The sequence below is a fragment of the Heterostelium album genome (genome assembly GCF_000004825.1).
Source record: "Heterostelium album PN500 unplaced genomic scaffold PPL_contig9, whole genome shotgun sequence".
Lineage (NCBI taxonomy): Eukaryota > Evosea > Eumycetozoa > Acytosteliales > Acytosteliaceae > Heterostelium > Heterostelium album.
In genome coordinates this window covers 411,571-433,406 of record NW_008805086.1, presented here as the reverse complement: position 1 = coordinate 433,406, position 21,836 = coordinate 411,571, and the positions used below count along the sequence as shown (strand labels likewise).

The window sequence follows — 21,836 nt, the reverse complement described above, 5'->3', positions numbered from 1 at the left end:
TATTATCCTTTGGATTTTCAATATAAAAACACAAACATTTTATTCACAAGATACTAAAAACATTTGCCAGAATGTTCAAATTAACAAAAGATTCTGGAGGATTGTCCAATTTAACTGTTTCCTATTTATCCAGATTATATCAATTGCTTCTTGAAAGTTTGATTTGATTAAACTACAGAAAATAATCTAAGATTTTTTTTTAATCAAGAAAAACAATAGTTAATATAATCCTATAAATTTACATTGTAATTTATATATTATGTGGAATTAATTATTTCCATACTAATTAAGTCATTTTAGATTTATTTTTTGGATATATTGAATTAATATTATTTCATAGATAAAAGTGACAATTAATAGAAAGGACTAAAATAAAATGTATTTAATTTTAAAAATTGTAAAATCTAAGAGTATAATTGTTTTGTTTATATCTTTAATTTTCTAAAAAGAGGTTATATTAATCTTTGTTTGAATTGGGTAGTGCTTTTTAAATTATAATTTATCAAATGTCAGATATGATCAAAGATATTGATCAGATTTCAGTAGACAATGATATATTAGTAAGAATTGTGATTGATAGACACACTGACACATCAACATACACAAAACACACATATTACTCTTGAAACTAAAATGATGACAATTATTTTTAAAAAGGAAATTTATATAACCCACTCGATTTGTGTGTGTATGTGTTAAAACATTTCAATCAGTCAGTGTACTTATTTTTAATTTAATCTTAATCTATCAGTTGAACAAATATAATCAGAGTCATATCTTTATGTTTAATATTATAAATCAGATGGTGGATAACCAATATTTTAATAAATCAAAAGTAATTTAATCCAATGATCATTTTTAGCAACTGAAATTTAATTCAAGGCAATTAACTGAAATGGTTGGATGTGACTTTTGTTGGATATCGGAATATCTATTTATTCATTATTTAACCAACATATCTTGACACACTAGAGATAATTTGATGATCTTGATTCAAGATTCTACAAGATTTCACCGTTCTTATGATAGCAGAATGAAAATCATAAGAAACTATAAATACTTTACTTTTTAGTCGATAGATATCATCAAAAACAACATATAAGAGCTAATATATAATCATATACAATACTTATAATCAAAACTATCTAAAATGACTTTAATTGGTAAGTAATTCATATTAAAAACATATAAGGTCTTCCAAAGAAACTTAAATTCTAATCTATATATTCTGATATCTTAGCTTCAATCACCAAACTTGGATCATCTGTCCAAGCGAATCAAACAACAATGAAGAATGAAATGATGTTAAACAGTACCAATACTCTAACTGGTCAAACATCAAACTCGAATCAATCACTTGTTGATTTGAATATCCTTGCAACTGTATTGGGTATTTTAGGTATTAAGGTGAATGCCACTGTATTGTAAAATTTTAAATCTTAATCAATAATCATTGTATTATATTGAAATAAAATGATCATTTCCTAAATAATTATTGGTTTTTTTACAAGTTCACCAAAGATATTAAATATATTTATCTACAAATTAGAAACGGCTATCATTAAATCTTTGTTTTGTTGGTTTCAAAGAAATCGAATTTTTTTTTTTAAACACAAAACAAAACTGGCTCTTATTTGTAACCATAAATCAAATAAAATAAAAAAAACCACTATGATCATATTAACCCTCTATTTTTAATTTTAAATTAATGTGCATGCGAAAGTGGTTGGGAGCCAGTTTCGTTTTGAACAAAATTTTTTGATTTTCATAAAATTTATTTAGTTATCTAAACAAATATAATAATAAACGAACAAACATTACATCCATGTTGTCAAACATTACATCAAAAAAAGTCTAAAAACAAAAACGAAAAAGATCTGTTTTTTTAGAATCTGGTTAGCTATTTCTCTTGCATGTCCTAAAAATACCCACAACTTCATGTTTTTTTAATAAAATCTTTATGCACCGCAAAGATTCTTGATCTGATTCAGTATTCATCATATGCAACAACCATCGTTGCAACAAACAAGGAAGATATCTCGCAAGTTAATTACGAATCGACAACTTGATTATCATTTGATTTAAATTTTTAGAGTAATAATATTATATAATAAATATATATTTGTTATTTATAGTATTATTATTATTGTTTATTATTACTATAATAAAATGAGGATAATATTTGAGTGTTCAATCACTCGAATATACTCTTTTTTTATATTATTGTTTTTGTTTTGTCAGAGTGCTAATGCTGGTAAGTGTGGTGTTACTTAAAGGTTTTTTTGAAAAAAACAACAATCAATTTAATGATCATTTTTTTATTAATTTTAATTCATTTCTACTTCTACTACTTCTTTTACTTCTACTTTTACTACTATTGATTTAAGTTACACAACCAATTACTCTGGTAGAACCAGATGGAATTTCTATTAATGAACTTTATATTAATGAACGTCAACTTATCACTATTACTGGTACTGGTTTCGCTACCAATGGAAACGCATTGGCCTCCGTCGATGCAAACAATTTTTGCCCGATAACCAGCGTCACCTCCACAAGGATAATCTGTAACCTACCGTCGATCGCCACTCCAGGTTTCTATACTGTTTACGTTAGAAACAATCCAATTGACCTTATCGTTGCTACCGATAAGGGATTCACTATCAAAATCGCTAAGCGTGTCGCTTTCGTCAGGCGAATCAACCCATTCGAATATGCCAACGGTCCATCGAATACAATGACTTTGTCAGGTTCCAATTTCCTCAGTGGCATCGTCGTTAGAATTAAAGTAGCATCCGACTACTACGATTGTACACCGACTTCGCTCACTCTCGAACAAGTGATTTGCACGTTCCTGGCAATCCCTGCATACGGTCTTTACAAAGTGTTTTACAATAATCCTGGTGATACTCCGGTGGCACAGGAAACCGGTATTTTCTTGCAAGCACCCACACCAACACTGAGCACTATCACGCCAAACTCTATCGATATAACCAAGAGTTCCGTTGTCACATTGACCGGTACACTTTTCGTTTGTTCATTGGACGCCTCTAACAATGCCACAATCAAAGTCAATGGAAATGCAGACATCCTGGACATACAAACATGTTCGCCAACTCAACTGATTACACAATTCACAACCAGTGTAGTTCCTACTGGAACTTTCAACGTTATAGTATCCAACGGTGCTGTAGCATCCACCCCTAAATCTTTAACGTTTACAAGTAAGTTGTTTGGCTTTAGCTTTACTTATAATAATAGTTTATATATTAATTTATAAATATTGTTATAGAACCAATTCCTACAATTACTTCAGTCACTCCAAATACAATGCAATCGAATACTGCTGGAAATATTGTTATCGCAGGTACCGGTTATCTTGATGGACTTACAACAGTCACTATCAATGGAGTTGCCTGTACATTGGTTAGTGTTACTCAAACAAGTATTACCTGTACAACACCATCACAACCAACAGTCTTTGGAACAGTTCCTTTGATTGTATCAAACTCTGGTACCAATTCAAATGACTTTAGTTTTACAAGAACTGGTAAGATATATGAACAAACCTAAAATATAATACTAACAGTTTTTTAATAATAATTATAATAGGACCAAAATCAACTATTACTTCAGTTATACCAGCTTCTTATCCTATTTATACAACACCTGTTTTAACTATAACTGGTACCTTATTCTTTAGTGGATTGACTAGTGTTACAATTGACGGTCAACAATGTACAAGTTTGGTAGTCTCCAGTGAAACTAGTTTAATTTGTACATCGCCATCTTTTACAACTGCTATTTCACGACCTCTGATTGTTGTCAATGGAAATGTAAACTCTGCAAGTTATACAGTTAGTCAAGTCGTTTCCACACCTAGCGTTACCAGTGTCACACCTAATTCCTTCATGAGTGACCAATCAACTACGATCTCTGTGAGTGGTTCTAATTTCGTTGCATCGCTATCGACTGTTACGATTGGTGCTCTCAATTGTCCGGTTGTTGTAGCTCAGTCATCGACAACTCTATTGGTATGCAACACTCCGGTCACAATAGTTTTGGGTGTTCAACAACTCAAGGTTCAAACCTACACTGTTCCATCGAATTCAGTAAGTGTTACAGTCAACGCTCCAACACCAATCATTCAATCAGTAACTCCAAGTTCCATGGTATCCGATATTATTACACCAATCACGATTGTAGGATCTGGATTCCAAAACACTTTATCAGTTGTTAAAGTTGGTCAATTAAATTGTCCAATTACAAGCATTCAGAATACTCAAATCATTTGTAATTCACAACCTCAATTGATTGATTCCATTGAACTTCTTATTGTTATAAATAGTAATACCATTACCTCAAATTCTCTTCCATTCACAATCAAACCACCAGCACCAACCATAACAACAATTACACCATCATCAGTTCCAACCAATTTGACAACAATCATATCTATTGCCGGTACCAATTTTGTCAATGGAATGGTTCAAGTTTATATCAACAATGCAATAATCACATTGAATTCAGTTTCAAGAACATTGATTGTTGGTATTGCACCAGTTCTCAATATTGCTGGATCAATTCCACTTTCCGTTCAGAATAATGCATATTTCACAACTTCCAGCTCAATTACCTATGTTCCACCAACACCAATCATCCAATCAGTAACTCCAAATTCGATGGTATCCGATACAGTTACACCAATTACTATTACAGGATCTGGTTTCCAAACAAGTTTTTCAATTGTCAAGGTCGGTCAATTAAATTGTCCAATTACAAGCATTCAGAATACCCAAGTCATTTGTAATTCACAACCTCAATTGGTTGATTCCATTGAATCTCTTATTGTTATAAATAATAATACCATTACCTCCAATGCCGTTCCATTCACAATCAAGCCACTGACACCAACCATTTCATCAATTACACCATCATCAGTTCCAACCAATTTGACAACAATAATCTCCATTACAGGAACTAATTTTATCAATGGAATGGTTAAAGTCTATATCAACAATGCAATAATCACATTGAATTCAGTGACAAGAACATTGATTGTTGGTATCGCACCAGTTCTTAATATTGCTGGATCAATTCCACTTTCCGTTCAGAATAATCCATATTTTGCAGTTTCCAGTACAATTACCGATGTTGCACCAACGCCAATCATCAAAACTGTCACACCAAATTCCATGGTATCAAATATTATTACACCAATCACCATCGATGGATCTGGATTCCAAACTAGCTTATCGACTGTCAAAGTTGGTACAGTCGCATGCCCACTAGTTAGCATTATATCGAATCGTATTATTTGTAATTCCCAAGTTCAGCTGATTGATTCGGTAGTCTCAGTTATTGTTACAAATAATAATGCAATTGATTCTAATGCAGTTCCATTAACAATCAGGCCACTGGCACCAACCATAACAACAATCAACCCATCATCAGTTCCAACTAATTTGACAACAATCATTTCCATTACAGGAACTAATTTTGTCAATGGAATGGTTAAAGTTTATATCAACGGCGCAGTGATTACATTGAATTCAGTTACAGGTACTTTAATTACTGGTTTTGCACCGGTTCTCAATATTGCTGGATCTATTCCACTTTCCGTTCAAAACTCTGCAGCTGTTACTGATTCCGATATAATTACATATGTTCCACCAACACCAATCATTCAATCAGTAACTCCAAATTCGATGGTATCCGATATAGTTACACCAATCACCATTACAGGATCTGGATTCCAAACAAGTTTATCAATTGTTAAAGTTGGTCAATTAAATTGTCCAATTACAAGTGTCCAGAATACTCAAATCATTTGTAATTCACAACCTCAATTGGTTGATTCAATTGAATCTCTTATTGTTATTAATAACAATACCATTACCTCGAATGCCGTTCCATTCGCAATCAAACCACCAACACCAACCATCTCATCAATTACACCATCATCAGTTCCAACCAATTTGACAACAATCATATCTATTGCCGGAACTAATTTTGTCAATGGAATGGTTAAAGTTTATATCAATGGTGCAATAATCACATTGAATTCAGTTTCAAGAACATTGATTGTTGGTATTGCACCAGTTCTCAATATTGCTGGATCAATTCCACTTTCCGTTCAGAATAATGCATATTTCACAACTTCCAGTTCAATTACATATGTTCCACCAACACCAATCATCCAATCAGTAACTCCAAATTCGATGGTATCCGATATAGTTACACCAATCACTATTGCAGGATCTGGATTCCAAACAAGTTTATCAACTGTTAAAGTTGGTCAATTAAATTGTCCAATTACAAGCATTCATAATACTCAAATCATTTGTAATTCACAACCTCAATTGGTTGATTCAATTGAATCAGTTGTTGTTACAAATAATAATACAATTAATTCCAATGTTTTAACTTTAACGATCAAACCACTTGCACCAACCATTTCATCAATCAATCCATCGTCAGTTATCAACAATCAAACAACAACCATCTCCATTACTGGTACTAATTTTATCAATGGAATGGTCAAAGTCAAAATCAATAATACACTAGTATCCTTTAGCTTTGTGAGCAAAACATTGTTGGTAACTTCCACACCAAGTTCTACATTTGTTGGACAGGTTCCAGTTTCCGTTTCAAACACTCCATCGTTGATTGCCAATTCCAATATCCAGTATCTGATGGCATCTCCATATATAACATCTCTATCATTATCGGGTGTTTATACAAATGATAATATTCCAATAACAATAAGTGGTTATGGATTCATTCCAACCATTAGTAAAGTAACAATCGATTCAATCTATTGTCAAGTTTTAACTGTTACTCCAAATGCTATTATCATCACTTCACCTATTTTAACGACCATTGGAAACAAGGTTGTTTTGGTATTGAATGGCGATGCTGGTCCAACTTCAAATGCAGTCACCATTGCCTACTTCGCACCACCACCATGGATCTCATCAATTTCACCAAGCTCAGTACAACTGGATAGTTTGCAAACAGTTACCGTTCAAGGAATTAACTTCCAATCGGGATTGACAACTTTGAAGGTTAGAAACATCGTGGCAACAATCTTATTCATCAATTCAACACAGATACAATTCACAGCACCATACATCGTATCAACAAACAGAGAAGCAGTTAATGTTACCAATTTCTATTCTCAAGCAACAACTTCATTAAAATATAATGCACCCACTCCAATTATTAATACGATCGATCCTTCTTCATTGGCAGCTGGAACATCCAATATGATCACGATTAGCGGTTCGAATTTCATTCCAGGATTGACAACAGCAGTTCTCTTGGGATCCAAACCTTGTTCCTCTCAGTTTATCAACTCAACCACATTCATTTGTCTTGCACCAATCATCAACTCTAAAGGTCCAGTAGAAATTCAAGTAAAGAACGACATCAATGTATTTGATAGCTATACACTAAATCTCTATTACCCAGGTCCTGTCATCACCGAGGTTGATCCAACCAATGCTTACATCTATGAAATGAGACCTGAGGAAAGAGTTGTTACAATCACAGGTTCCGGATTTATCGATGGAGTATCGACAGTGACTGTTGGTGAATATTCTTGCAAACCATTCAATACCAATAGTATGTTCATCTTTTGTGATATGCCAATTGTCACCAAAGAAGGAATGCTCCCAGTAAATGTTCACAATGGACCAGACTTGTTTTCCAACACCAAGTACATTGAATATATCAATCCACTACCACTCAATTATATTTCACCATCATACGTTTATTACCAACAAGATCAGCAAATCTCGATTGTGATTCACGGTGAGAATTTCGATTCAAACATGGCAAGTAGTGTTGAAATCAAAAATTCCGGTTTATCATTTAATTGCGTGATTTCATCGGTTACTTCAACTGAAATCCAATGTTCATTAACAATGATGCCAGTTGGTACTTACGATGTATTTTTCCATTCAAATGGTCTTCAATCAAACCCACTCACTTTTGCAGTTCTCGACAGACCACTCTCTTGTTTGTCAGCAACAGGAACACCAGTATCTTGGTGGTTCGCCAGAAAGATTCCACAATCTCAAAACTACATCTACTTTGACAGTGAATCTCAAGATATGCAATACCTTGCTTCCATTTCCTCGACTACCAATTGCTTATCGTTGACTCTTGATCAGATCAAACAAGACTCCAACACTCACAATGGATACGTTGCATATAATGACCATGCTTGGTTAGATGATTTGTCAGGTGAATTGACTCGTTCAGTTAATGGAACCTTCAACATCAATCATTCACTTGGAAAAGGTATTCTCGTCTCACACACCTATTTCAATGCCACCTATTCACCTGGATTCCATATTAAACATTCACTCGAAGGATTCCCAGTTCCTGCTGGCGACGGTTCATTTAAAACACCATCACAATATCCAACCAGTTGGTTCCCTAACGACTATCGTCTTCGTCCAAAACAAGCTGATGATTTCTCATTTGGACATTCTTTCCTATGTCATAGCTTTGTTGATTCATCAGACACTCTGAATGCAGTCCAAGCAACCAAACCATTCATCTACTCCAGCAACAGATATAACTATCGTATCAATATTATGTCACCGCTGTTTAACGACAGTACAATGACATCGTTCCTCTCATCGATTTGGTCAAATAGTTACTTTGTTTCCTCTGGATACAAACAGAATATCTTCTCACCAATTGGATTAGTTCCAATGTCGATTACTCTCCCATCCAGATACAGAATACCACCAGGTGCTGTTGCCGTAATTGAAACCAAGTTACCATTGAAATTCGTAAAACAAAACAATATCTCATTAGCTATTTCACAATGGAAATCAGAGGTTGATCGTAGTTTCCTTGGTTTCAATGATACTCATCTCTGTTTGGGTGACTACACTGCCAAGACTACTATTGGTGGTGGTATTGCAGTTTGCGTCAAACCAAAGGCACAATTCGCTCAATTCTTTATTGAAACAATCTTTAAATATCAAATAGAGAATTGCACATCACAGCAGTGCTCCAACAAAGAGATTAAGAATCAATATCTAATCTCAATTAAATCTAAATTGCTATTGGATAATACCTATGGAGATGCCGATCAATTGCTTTCACAATATTTAGAATCGGTCGATCCACTCTTACCAAATACCAAACTCTCGATAACCAGTGTTGAATGTACCACTCAGTTCTGTCCATTGAATCAAACCAATCCACAGACCTACCAAACCGATTCAGTTGCCATATTCTCATTCCGTGGTATCTACCAACCGAAGTTCAATATCCTTTTGCAAACAATCAACGAAACCATATCAGTAAAGAGCTTGGATGGAAACGTTTACACATTCCCAACCTACAATGTATCAGGATCATACGTGCCACAAACAAACAACAATGTAAAGAGTCAAAATATTATTTATATCTTTAAACTATTGCAACTATCCAAAGCTGTAAGAGACAGTTTTGGTTATGGATCATTAGGTAACTTGGAATTGGTTATCAACAATGATAATAAGGCAATTCTAAATCAACATCAATCGATTCCAATCTCAATTGATCCATTGGATGTAGAATCGTTGTTCAGATCACTAAGTTATGATCTTTTGTTACAATTGAATGGTGGTATCTCATCCACTGATTTACCAGTGACATTGAACGATTTCGAAAGTTTCGGATCATCTAAACAATCAGCACTTCTTGGTGGTTTAGTCAACTATGTCGCTATGAAACTACGTGAACTTACTCTACCAACATTACCAAAGAGCACAGTTCGATCACTCATTAACCAAAATGGAGAATCAATCGATCTTGAATGGTTCAATAGTTTGAGATTAACAAGAAGAAACGCTATATACTCACACTCCTGGATAACTGCATACCTCTGGGATCTGAGTGATTCCGACAATGATGATTATCAAGAAAATGCACTTAGAAGACCACCATACAGTGACAACAACGACGGTTATCAAATTGATTTCATCTCGATACTCAACAATACAAAATCGATTGTATCAACCAGCGATATCCTAACATTCTCAGAATCACTGTTCGATATGCAAGCATCACATCCGTATCACCAATTAATCATTTCAAATGCAAGATCAATCATGAAATACAATAATATCTTTGAGTGTAATTATTGTAAAGTTTCAGCAAGTACTCCTTCGGACCCATCTGATTTCAAGAATGTTTTACAATCACTTGGAATCTGTCAATCGACAATCGACGCAACTTTAATTCCACCAATTTCAGAAGTACAGAATTTCGCATCATCTTGGATTTCCTCAGCAGATCCACCCAGTGATTGGTTAACAAACCAAGCTATCAATGTCGTATATTCTCAACAATTTGCCAAATTCTATAATTATTCAAAGCTTTTGGAATCATTGTTACAAGTTGTCGATCCAACACTCTGTGAGTTTGGAATTGAAAATGGATACCTTGTCACACCGAAAGGTTTGGAAATACTCACAAGAGTTCTTACCAATCAAATCAACATTGCCGAGAAGCGTTTAGTTTATAACGAAGTTGAAACATTCTTTGTACCAACAGATAGCTCAACTGGTTTGGTAATCATCACCTACAAAAACTATCTATGTAATTTCAGTATGTCAAGTGAATCTGATTTTGAAAGTGGTGCCATCCTTTCGATATGCCCAAGTGGTCCTATTGTAACAAATATCACAGGTACCAACAGACCGACTCATTCCAACGACAATGCCATTACATTAGTTGGTCACAAACTATCGGAAATAGGTGTTCAAGTCAAGGTTGGTTCAAAGATTTGTCAAGTTCAAACAGCAACAGATAATCAATTGATTTGTACTGTTGGTCAAGGTGTTGGTGTATATCCAATCACCTATTCCAATATCAATAGTAAACTACCTCAAGAAACACCATTGTCACAATATATCTATTCCTACGATATTCCAGTGATTAAATCTCTCACAACAGTGAGTTGGCCAGTTAAAACAGTTGGTGATAGAGTAACTATCAATGGAAGAAACTTTGGTTTCGATAATATTGATACAACTCTTATTGTTGATAACTATCAACATCCAATTGTTCAATTCTTGTATGATGCGAGCAGTGGTGTTGAATCACTGGTATTCATTACCAATGGAACTGGTCTGGATAAACTCATTACCATTAATGTGGCCAACCAAACCACTGAAGACAATATGGATTTCTCAATGGATTATAAAGAACCAGTGATCAATTCGATTTCAATTAATACATACCCAAGTCCTGGTGGAGGTGAGATGACTGTTACCGGAAACTATTTTGGTGAGACAAACAGTGCAATCACCATCTATATCGGATCAGCCAGTTGTGATATCTCCCAGAGAATTGACGATAGTACTGCAATCTGTATCATACCAGCACATGTTGGAGTCAATACGGTTTCAATCTTTGTAGACGGTCAGATTTCTCAAGATGGACCAACATTCACTTATCCAATTCCAAAGATCGAACAAGTCATACAACCAAACTCAACCAACACATCGACAGGTGGAGTTTTCTGGGTGGTCGGATCTGATCTCGGACCTCTTGGTATGTCCGATTACAATGTCACCGTACATCTCAATGTTTTTGTTGAATGCCAAATGGATATTGATTGTCACTATAACCAGAAATACGAAGATAAAGATGGAAATGAAATAGCAACTCCAACCGATCCATATTTCTATGGAGAGTTCGATCCTTATATCCTCATAAACGAAACATACAGAACCACCGTTAATTTCGATTGTATCATTTGTTATCTTCCTCCAGGTGTTGGATATAATATTCCAGTCAATCTCTCTTATCACGAGTACTTCTCGAATATTGACTACAGTGGAGTTGCATACAACAGACCAACCATAATGAATCTAACAGAGTATCAATCCAATACTGATGGAGGTGGTGATATTACTATTTTCGGATATGATTTCGCTCCTAATGAAATCAACATAACCGATATTTATTCAGAGTATATTCTCGATCCAAGATATGATACTTTCGAAGGACCTATCACCTTCAGTAACTCCAGCATCGGAACTTATCTCATTCACAACATCTCATTTACCAACTCATCAATGGTACATGGTGTAATTCCACCTGGTATTGGTGCAAACTTAACAGTTTCAATATTTGTTGGTGGTCAAAAATCATTAGAGTCTATCAATTTCTCATATAATCGTATGTTTCTTTTTTTGTTATCAATATTTCATCAATTTAATACTTATATTTTATTTTTTATTCAATAATATAGCTCCAACAATAAACAATGTAACAAGTTCAAATACAACAGGTTCATCTATAACCATCGAAGGATTAAACTTTGTTCCAAAGAATGTTGATCCACTTAACTCCAACATAACAATCAATAATATATTGTGTTCTGACATTGAATGGATTGATTCATCTAAAATCATTTGCAACTCACCATCTGGAATTGGAAAAGATTTACCATTAATTCTCTTTGTCGGTAATCAATCTACAAATACAATGTTTAGATATAATGGTAAGTTTTTTTTTTATTTTTTGTTATTTACATAATTTATTACATAAATTCTTACACCTTTTTTTAATGTTTAGCTCCAACATTGGATAATACAAAGTATTATGGTGATCCATCAGGAGGTGATTGGATTACAATTAAAGGTGAAAACTTTATACCATCTGAACATGTTGGACCAGTCAATCAAAGACAACAAGATTCCAATAATTCAATTTCCATTGATGGACAACAATGTCAATCATTTGAATGGATAGATCACAACACAGTTCGATGTCAAATCCCAAGTGGTACAGGTAAAAACAAAGAGATCAAGATTATTGTCGGTACTCAACCAACATCAGAACCAAACCAACTCTTTGATTATAAATCACCGATTGTCACTTCAATCTCTCCAAATACAGCTGATCGTGACCAAAATACATTGGTAACGATCACAGGTAATTACTTTGGACAAGACCCAACTGCTACCATTGGTGATGCAGGAGATTGCACCAATCTAGTGGTATTAAGCAAACTAAATGGAAAGGATAGATTGCAATGTAATGTTCCTGTTTATGATAGAAACACCGAGGAAATTGTCAGTGTTACACTTGATGGTGAACAATCACAAGAAACCAACGTTACCTACACCTATACTGGTGAACCAACTATTGATTCTATCAGCCCAGAATCTGGATCGGTAGATGGTAATTATCAATTAGATATTTCTGGTAAATTCTTCAAGAATGGTGAAATCTCTCCAACTGTCAATTTCAATTTACAAGCTGCTACCATTGTATCATCTTCAGATAATTCAATCACAATTACAGTGCCTTCAGGTGGTGGAAAAGATATTCCCATTACAGTGTCTGTTGGATCACAAACCAGTAATACAAACACTGATTTCTCATATAATCCACCTTCAATCACTCTGATCACACCCAACCAAGGAAAATATAACCAACCAAGCTCAGTTGTAATTTCAGGTTCCAATCTTGGTTTACCAGGTCAGTCATTGCTCACTCACATATTAATTGGTGCAGTATCATGCTCAAATATCCAAGTTCAGTCATCACAAAGCGTATCTTGTACAATTCAACCATCTGGAGTTCCAGGAGAATTCCCAGTTGAACTTTCTTTCTATTCACAAAGCACAACCAGTCAGTTTACCTTTACAAATGATAATCAAGACTCAACTACAACAACAACTACAACCACAACTACATCAACCACTTCAAATCCAACAACCGATACTCCAACTACCGGTACAACTTCAACAACTTCAACAACTGGAACAACTACTCCAACTACAGCCAATCCAAGCACTGGTACAACAACTCCAACTACTGGTACAACTGCAACCCCAACCACTGGTACAACTGTATCACCAACTACTAGTACAACTTCAACCCCAACTACAAATCCAACAACCGATACTCCAACTACCGGTACAACGTCAACAACTTCAACAACTGGAACAACTGGAACAACTGGAACAACTAATCCAACTACAGCCAATCCAAGCACTGGTACAACAACTCCAACTACTGGTACAACTGCATCCCCAACCACTGGTACAACTGTATCACCAACTACTGGAACAACAACACCAACTACTGGTACAACCGCAACACCAACAACAGGTACAACTGTATCACCAACTACTGGTACGACAGCATCCACATCAGTTACTACAACAACCACAACACCAACAACAGATGTTCAAACAACAAGTACTACTGGCTCTACCGAAGAAATTACTGAACAAGTGATTTATATTCTTCGTGTTGAGAAAATCATTTGGGGTGTTAATCCATCTATTAAAGTGAAAATAATGATAAAGACTACAATAGCTCCTTGCTCTGGATGTCCACCAATCGGAAGTGTTGTAACTGGACCATCAATATTAAATTTAGTAACACCTCCAGATTTCCCATACCCAATTACTGACATCCAATGGTTTAAATTCATGAGAGTAGATATCACTGGATGGGAACTCGACAGATACAGAATTTTATCAAGATTCAGATTCAGATTTGGATTCAAACTACTCAGTGGAAATGGATGGTTCTGTGACTTTGACAGTTCCTCCTCAGACGACAGACCAGGTGAAGACGACCCAGAACCTGAATTCCCAGATTGGATGAATCCAACACCAGGAAGCATTCCAGATCCACCTGCATTACTCTTTGAAACCAAGATCACAGGTAAACTCTACGATGACAGAAACTTCAATGGTCAATTCGATGGAGATGACATTCAACTGAATGGCGATGGTTTACAGATTGGATTGATCTCTGATGATGATACTTACACCCAAGGTACAATCAAAGATGATGGAACCTATGAAATTAAAACAACAAGACAACTTGGTTACTACGCAATCATGGTCAGTGCATCACCAAACTTTGGAGAAAACTACTTCTTGCCACAATCAAGATTCCATGCTCCATTCACATTCGAAGGCTATGAACAAGACATTCCAGTTTTCAAGAAAAGTAAATATCAATATCTCAGACCAAATTATTTATAGTCAAGATTGATATACTAATTTATTATTCTTTTTCCTTTTTTTCATTCATAATTATAGCACCAAATGGATGTATTGGTGTAGCTTCAACAGCATCAAAGAATGTTACATTACAATATGGACAATATGATTTGTTGAACTTTGATTTCTTCTCATATGAAACAATTACAACAAGTTTCCCAGATTATTGTCAAGTTACTCTATCTGGTACTGATATTAATATCAACTACAGTATGTTTTAAATTAATTTTGTTATAACTTTTAATTATTGATTATTAACATTCAAAAATTTCTAGAAACCAATTTGAACATGTCTTTATACATTGATCAATACTTGAATGGAAGTCATACACCAACAAGTTCACCAATGGATTTCAACATTATCTCTACAGTTGAAGGTAATAGTTTGATTCGTTCATATTCCTACCCATTGAACAATCAAATTGATATTCCATCAAGCTCCCACATCGATTTTATGAATTCTGGTGAAATGACATCAATTGTAAATCACTACTTTGTCCAAGTTACAGACCCAACAGTTGTCTCTTCGATTGATAAATCTATTGGTTTCATTGGTGTGTCACCATCAAAGACAATATCATTTACCAGCACAGAAACCTCTGAAATACTTTCATTGACAAATGCCAAGTATAACGCAAGTTTCTTCTCAAGCATTGGATGGAATCAATCATCATTATCGTTTATCGTTGGAAATAACCAAACTGTTATATTTAATGATGTTCGTACCTTCGAGACTTCCGAAAATGAATATTCAGTTATTGATATCAATTATGGAACTGTTGAAATTGTAAATCCAAGTAAGTTAGTTATTCATAAAAAATAATAGAGATTAGAAAAATATTAATCTGTTTTTTTTACTTTTAGATTTATTTGTCAATCCAGTATCTATCAATGGTGGTACATTCAACATCTCTAATGATTATCCTTTCGGTGTTCCAGTTTATTCAATTGATGGTGTTACTTTGACATGCAATCAATTAGGAGCCAATCTTGAATGTGTAATTCCACCTTGGACCTCTGGACCACTCACCAAGCAAATCACCTCTAAATGGAATAACATTGATTTATACAACATTCAAACTCTTACATATGTAGATTCATCGACACCAAGCACAACAGGTACTGGTTCTACAACAGATGTAACAACTGGAATCCCTACAACCAGCACAGGATCAACTTCAGGCGGATCCACAACCGGAGGAGATCCCATCATCAGTCATCTTAGTGCATTGATTTTTAATGATACCAATTTTAATAATCAATATGACGAAGATGAAGTTGGATTGCCAAATGTAGCTATCAAGATTATGAACACAATCGTTTACAGCAATGCAAGTGGTTTCATTGAATTTGGTTTCACACAAGCCGGTACCTATAGCTTATCAGTCATTAGTGTTGCCTCCACTCCATACTTCATGCCAGTCCAATCTATTGTTGTAGATATGTTAAACATATTGTAAACCAAATTGATGTTCAAAAGAATATTTCAGTATTCTGGAAATCATCATTTGGATGTTTAGGCTCAATATCAAATTCACAGAACCAAAAACTTACAATCCAATATGGAGAGCTCGATCTATCACAATTTAACTATAATTATTCAGCAACTTATCACAGCTTCTCACTTCCATCAAGCTGTATTGCCCAAAAGAATGGTTCAATGATTTCCATTAAATATAAATCGGTGCTCAATCTAAATCTATTTATAGATCACAACTTTAATGGTTTACAAGATGGTCGTGAGAATATCAGCCAACCTGTGAATGCAACTGTTTTCATTTACTCTGTGTATAATGGTATCAATATTACACGTTCATTCAATATCAACGCCACACCTACATTAATTAGTGTCGATATTCCAAACAACAGCACTGTCACTCTCATCGATAATTCTGAACCCAAAAATATTACTAGCATCTACCATAGTAAATATTATACCATTGCCAAACCAAATATTGTATCAACTCAATTCGACAACATTGCCCTCTTGAATGTAAATCCGAATAATACAATCAGCATCTCCAACAACGACACACTATCAATTTCTTTAGGATATGGAAAATATAATTGGACATTCTTTGAGAATATTGGATGGAATAACTCATTAATTTCTTTGTTACCAAACGCAGACCAGTCAGTAATAATAACATCGATCAATCAAATTTTGAATGTTAGTCATACCAACCAATCAACAATCATTCAAAACATTACTATCTCAACAATAGAAATTATCAATAATGGTAAGTTAACCGATTAGAATTATTCAAACAAAACTTTTTTTACTTATCCTATGATTTTAAATCTTTAGACTTTTTCAATGGTCTTCCAAGTATTCCAAACAATGGCAGTGTCATTCAACTAAAGAATTTATATTGGAGCGATCCTCAAGCAGTGGCTCTCAAATTAGATAATTCACCACTTAATTGTACCATAGAAAGTTCATTCTATGTTAACTGTACAATTCCAGCATATTCAAGTGGATCATACACAAAACAATTGAATATATTTTGGAATGGAATGAAACTATATCCAAATAGTACAATCACCTACCAAGAAGAGACAACATCAACAACATCATAAACCCATCTTAATAAAAGATCAATTATTATTTCAAAAATAGACAATGATTAATTTCTTTATTTATACAACAATTATCTATTTATTGATTTTTATAGCCTTTTGATTGTGTTTCGTGTGGAGTGCAGGATGATGTAAAAGTCCGAGCATTACATTATTCCAATCGCTACCTTTGCTGACTATGGTGTCGTCACTGATTAACTTTGGCTTTTCATCTTGAATGATTGCAAGTTTCCACCGAGCAAACTCATTGGGACTGACAGATGTGCCAAGTCTTGCTTGAATTCTAGTGCGAATCTGTGCAAATGACTCTTCCTCTTTAATGATCAACAAAAATGGAATACTGTGATATGATGTAAAACCTGAATCATTAGAGAAGTGAACCACTTGAACGAGCTTATCAGTTGGTGAACGGTTCAGCTCTTCTTCAGAGATGGCTTCAATCTTTAGATTAATGTTATCCATGATCTGTGCTATAAATTCATCTTTAAGCTCTCTATCGACTCTGTGCGATCTAATCTCTAGCAATTTCAACTTGTCCACATTCATGGCAGGTATATCTGGCATTGTCTCTGCAATAATATCTACAAATGTCTTTTTAATGTCACTAACATCACCAATCTTTGGAACCCAAATAGAAACCTTTTCCTGTAATTTAAAATAATTAGAAAAATAAGTTGAAAAACGTAAAGATATCAAATAAACACTTACATATTCATAGTTTGGTTTGAGCCAGTTGACCTTGAAATTTCTTTTAGATTCACACTCACTAACTGGAATGTTCAAAACTTCAAAGTAAAGTTGGTCTGTTGATCTTTGTCCAGACAATAAGATATCTTTCAATGGGATGTTGTCATTTGGTTTGATGGGTGTGAAATCGGAACCATAATATTTAGGACCAGTTAATAATCTAATCTTGTTTGCATCGACTTTGATTTGTTGAGAAATTATGTTTGTAATCTCTGGATACTTCATATCCTTTGACAACTCCAATGTAAAGTTTACACTATTATTCTCAACCTGCTTAAACTTTACTGTAGTCTTGTGTTTGATGTAATCGAAATACTCTAAAGTTGTTGGATAATGATATTTCTCACTAAACAGAGTATATTGATTAATATAAATATATAAATATCTATCTATGTTTACATACTTGATTGGAACTGGTTTTTGGAAGACAATGATATCACCATTCTGAATTTCCAGTTTCTTCAATGTCTCTGAAAGTTTCAATGGTTCAATATCTGACTCTGAGAGCTCCTCATACAAAGCAATGTTGGTGTTCTGAGGAAGACCTGCAAGCTGATTCAAAATAGGCACGATATGCGATGCTTTCCAGTTAAGATCGATGACTCTTGATCCTACGAATTTCATTGTTGTTGTTTGTGGGTTATAATATTTAAAGAAAATCAATCCGTTCGAGAGAGTTGGTGCAATTGGTTGGAAATATGAATTCTGTTCCTAAATAATGATTGGTATATGTTAATTTCTTTATAAATTAAATGACTTGAATAAAAAACTTACTGTCATGTTTAATGATCTAGGAATATATGATACTTCAAGATAAAGTCTGATTTCTTGTTGTCTGAATTTGTCTCGGATCTCAGCGAGTGAAGTTTCATCATATTCCGGGGTCAGATCGATTCTCAAGGTTTTGTTTCTTCTTACAAACCAAGACCAGATTCTCTGTCTCTCTGGTGGAATTCCAATGAGAGTGGTTATCTGTCGCTTCAAGTATGCGACGTTATAGACTTCACCAGGCTTTAGAGGAATCATTTGAAACTGCACTTTCGTGAAATCTGCCAAGTCAAATCCTGGGTTATTTACAAAATCCTCGTCCGTTGTTAGTTTGATTCTAAAGTATTGATTGTTGGTCTTCTTTTCATCGCTTTCAATTCTCTGTTTGAGATGCTCTGGAATATCTGAATCTGGTATTGGTTTCAAAAGATCGTTCGACTCTTTCTCTCTTAAATAAATTAACATATCTAAATAAATAAATTAAAAAATAATTAATAATAAACATCTTTTTTTATAAACCAAAACAAACTTACAAGCATTGGTGAAATTTCTAATAAATGGCATTCTTTTGGTTGGATCAACTTCAGCACCAAAACTTTCCTCTGTAACTTGTGTAAATGTACATTTTGAAACATCTTCATCATCGAATTTCAACCATTCACCGTCCATTGATGGTTTCATAAATGCATAGTAATGACCATTATGCAAATCACCTGAATGAACTAAAACACTAAGAAGATAGATAGATAATTAAATACGGATGTTAATGAATAAAGATACTATAAGTTTTAACAATCTAATTATTTATAGTTACCCTTGTAAATGATAAATAGAAGGTAAAGATTTATCAGCTTCTTCATCCAAATAAGGAGTTAGATCTAAAACCTCTGGAAAAGTATATCTATCATTGACTTTAACATTGGCATCTCTGATTGGATCGTATTCGAAACGTTTCAATTGAAGATGTAACACTGGTGGAAATGATAGAAATCTGCATCCCTTATTGGCAACCTGCAAACCAAATCCTTCGGCATCATACTTGTTTGATCCATCCAATCGCTCAACCTCTACATACTTTTCAAACGATTGATGAATAGTCGAACAACCTTTAACATTCAATGATAAATCTAAAAGAATAAAAAAACATAATTAATTAGATATTACGTATGTTAAATGTCCAAGACTAACTATCTAATTAAACTTACCATAAAACTCTTCTTCTCTCTTTGATTCATATTTTACGGTTTCACATTTTATAAAGTTTTTAATTTTACCACGGAATAGGTTGTCGATTGTACCCTCTGCTTTGGTACCCTTCATCTTTTCATTGAGGTTGTCACAGAGCACACGATTGAGTTCCTGTACGTCGTGTTGAGTGAAGATGTCATGAGTTCCCCAACCGAAACTCTTGGTCAACTCTTTAGTCGATACGGCAACACTTCCAAACTGAAGCTTATAAAATAGACGTTGCAGAGCCAGTGGAATACTCTCCTCAGTCTGCGAAGTAGGTAATTCATACACAGCTTTCCTAAATGGTGAGATCTGATACAATGCCTGTAACAATGAATTCATATAACATGTTGCACCTTGATTCTTTAATCCAACAAATCCTGTTTACTTTTTTTGTAATTATACCTATAAATGTTTAAAGAAAGTAGTAGATGATTAACATTAATAAATTATCTCTAATAATAATGTATATATACATTATTACTATACTTACATAAATGTTCTTTGTCCATTGGCAGTGATGACCTCTGGTATAACATTTAGAATGTGAGCATGAATAATGATGGTATCGTCAACGATGAATCCATTCTTTGGGTCGAGAAGAGTCGGTATCTTCATGAACTTATTGAAACCCCAATCTGCAGATCTGATATTGAAGATGTGGTCGGCAGTCTTGCGAACATTCTCTTCTGGATTCTTTTGATTTACCATCTCCAAGACGAAATTGACCTTTTGATTTGGGAAATTCTGTTGTTTAATTTCATTCATATCAAGAAACAATGATAAATCGTTTGGTGATGTATTTCCTTTTGGAAAAACATATAATCTCCTATACAATAATAATAATAATAATAAATAATAATAAAAATAATATTAACAACAACTCTTACTACATGAAAATGATCTTAATCATCATTATTGTGATTTGTTGTTATAAATTATATTACCATGTCAATCCCCATAGGGTGTTAGTTTGAGTATAGAATTGATTCTCAAACTTTGAGAATCCATTGATGATGAATGTTAGTTTTGTTTGTTGTTGTTGGTGTTGTTGTACTGCTGCCATTGGTTGTGGAGTGATGCTTGGCTTCTGTTGTTGAAACTCTGGTGACATTGATATCTTGTCGTCCGTTGCACCATTTGAATTGGGTGACAAATAGTTGTTATTTACATCGTTCTTTAAAACACCATTGTTATTATTATTATTATTGTTATCTACTGCAACTGCACCATTATTTCCATTATTCAAACCATTATTATTACTATTTGGTGAGTTATTATTTTGCATTATCATTGATCTATCTTTTCAATCTCTTTCTCTTTCTAGACCTCTATTGATTGTACTATTTTAAAACTACTAATACTATACTATATACTACTATTTTACACTTTTATATAAACAACAACAACAATAATTATTAATAGATAATAAACTAAACTAAACTAACTCTAATAATATATATA

The 21,836-nt window shown here is 34.0% G+C and overlaps 4 protein-coding genes across 4 annotated transcripts; 2 read left to right on the top strand and 2 right to left on the bottom strand.

Annotated features, from left to right (window-relative positions):
- Window positions 1–1,150: 1,150 nt before the first annotated feature.
- Window positions 1,151–15,268, top strand: PPL_04334 (uncharacterized protein; the record flags this gene model as incomplete). Its single annotated transcript, XM_020575238.1, has 10 exons — window positions 1,151–1,163; window positions 1,241–1,424; window positions 1,512–1,576; window positions 2,388–3,224; window positions 3,293–3,550; window positions 3,613–5,319; window positions 5,353–12,195; window positions 12,269–12,520; window positions 12,595–14,994; window positions 15,087–15,268. 10 exons carry the CDS (start codon window positions 1,151–1,153, stop codon window positions 15,266–15,268), a joined length of 12,741 nt encoding a protein of 4,246 aa, XP_020434758.1.
- A 68-nt stretch (window positions 15,269–15,336) lies between these two features.
- Window positions 15,337–17,627, top strand: PPL_04333 (uncharacterized protein; the record flags this gene model as incomplete). Its single annotated transcript, XM_020575237.1, has 5 exons — window positions 15,337–15,844; window positions 15,912–16,483; window positions 16,757–16,806; window positions 16,896–17,287; window positions 17,356–17,627. 5 exons carry the CDS (start codon window positions 15,337–15,339, stop codon window positions 17,625–17,627), a joined length of 1,794 nt encoding a protein of 597 aa, XP_020434757.1.
- Window positions 17,628–17,702: 75 nt separating this feature from the next.
- On the bottom strand, window positions 17,703–20,721 carry usp7 (meprin and TRAF domain-containing protein; the record flags this gene model as incomplete). The annotated part of the gene is made up of 8 exons (XM_020575236.1): window positions 17,703–18,272; window positions 18,336–18,720; window positions 18,778–19,085; window positions 19,149–19,609; window positions 19,676–19,872; window positions 19,957–20,269; window positions 20,348–20,588; window positions 20,692–20,721. The coding sequence occupies 8 exons, from the start codon at window positions 20,719–20,721 to the stop codon at window positions 17,703–17,705; spliced, it is 2,505 nt and encodes an 834-aa protein (XP_020434756.1).
- Window positions 20,722–20,787: 66 nt separating this feature from the next.
- PPL_04331 (MATH domain-containing protein) lies at window positions 20,788–21,660 on the bottom strand (the record flags this gene model as incomplete). Its single annotated transcript, XM_020575235.1, has 3 exons — window positions 20,788–20,827; window positions 20,866–21,201; window positions 21,320–21,660. 3 exons carry the CDS (start codon window positions 21,658–21,660, stop codon window positions 20,788–20,790), a joined length of 717 nt encoding a protein of 238 aa, XP_020434755.1.
- Window positions 21,661–21,836: the final 176 nt, after the last annotated feature.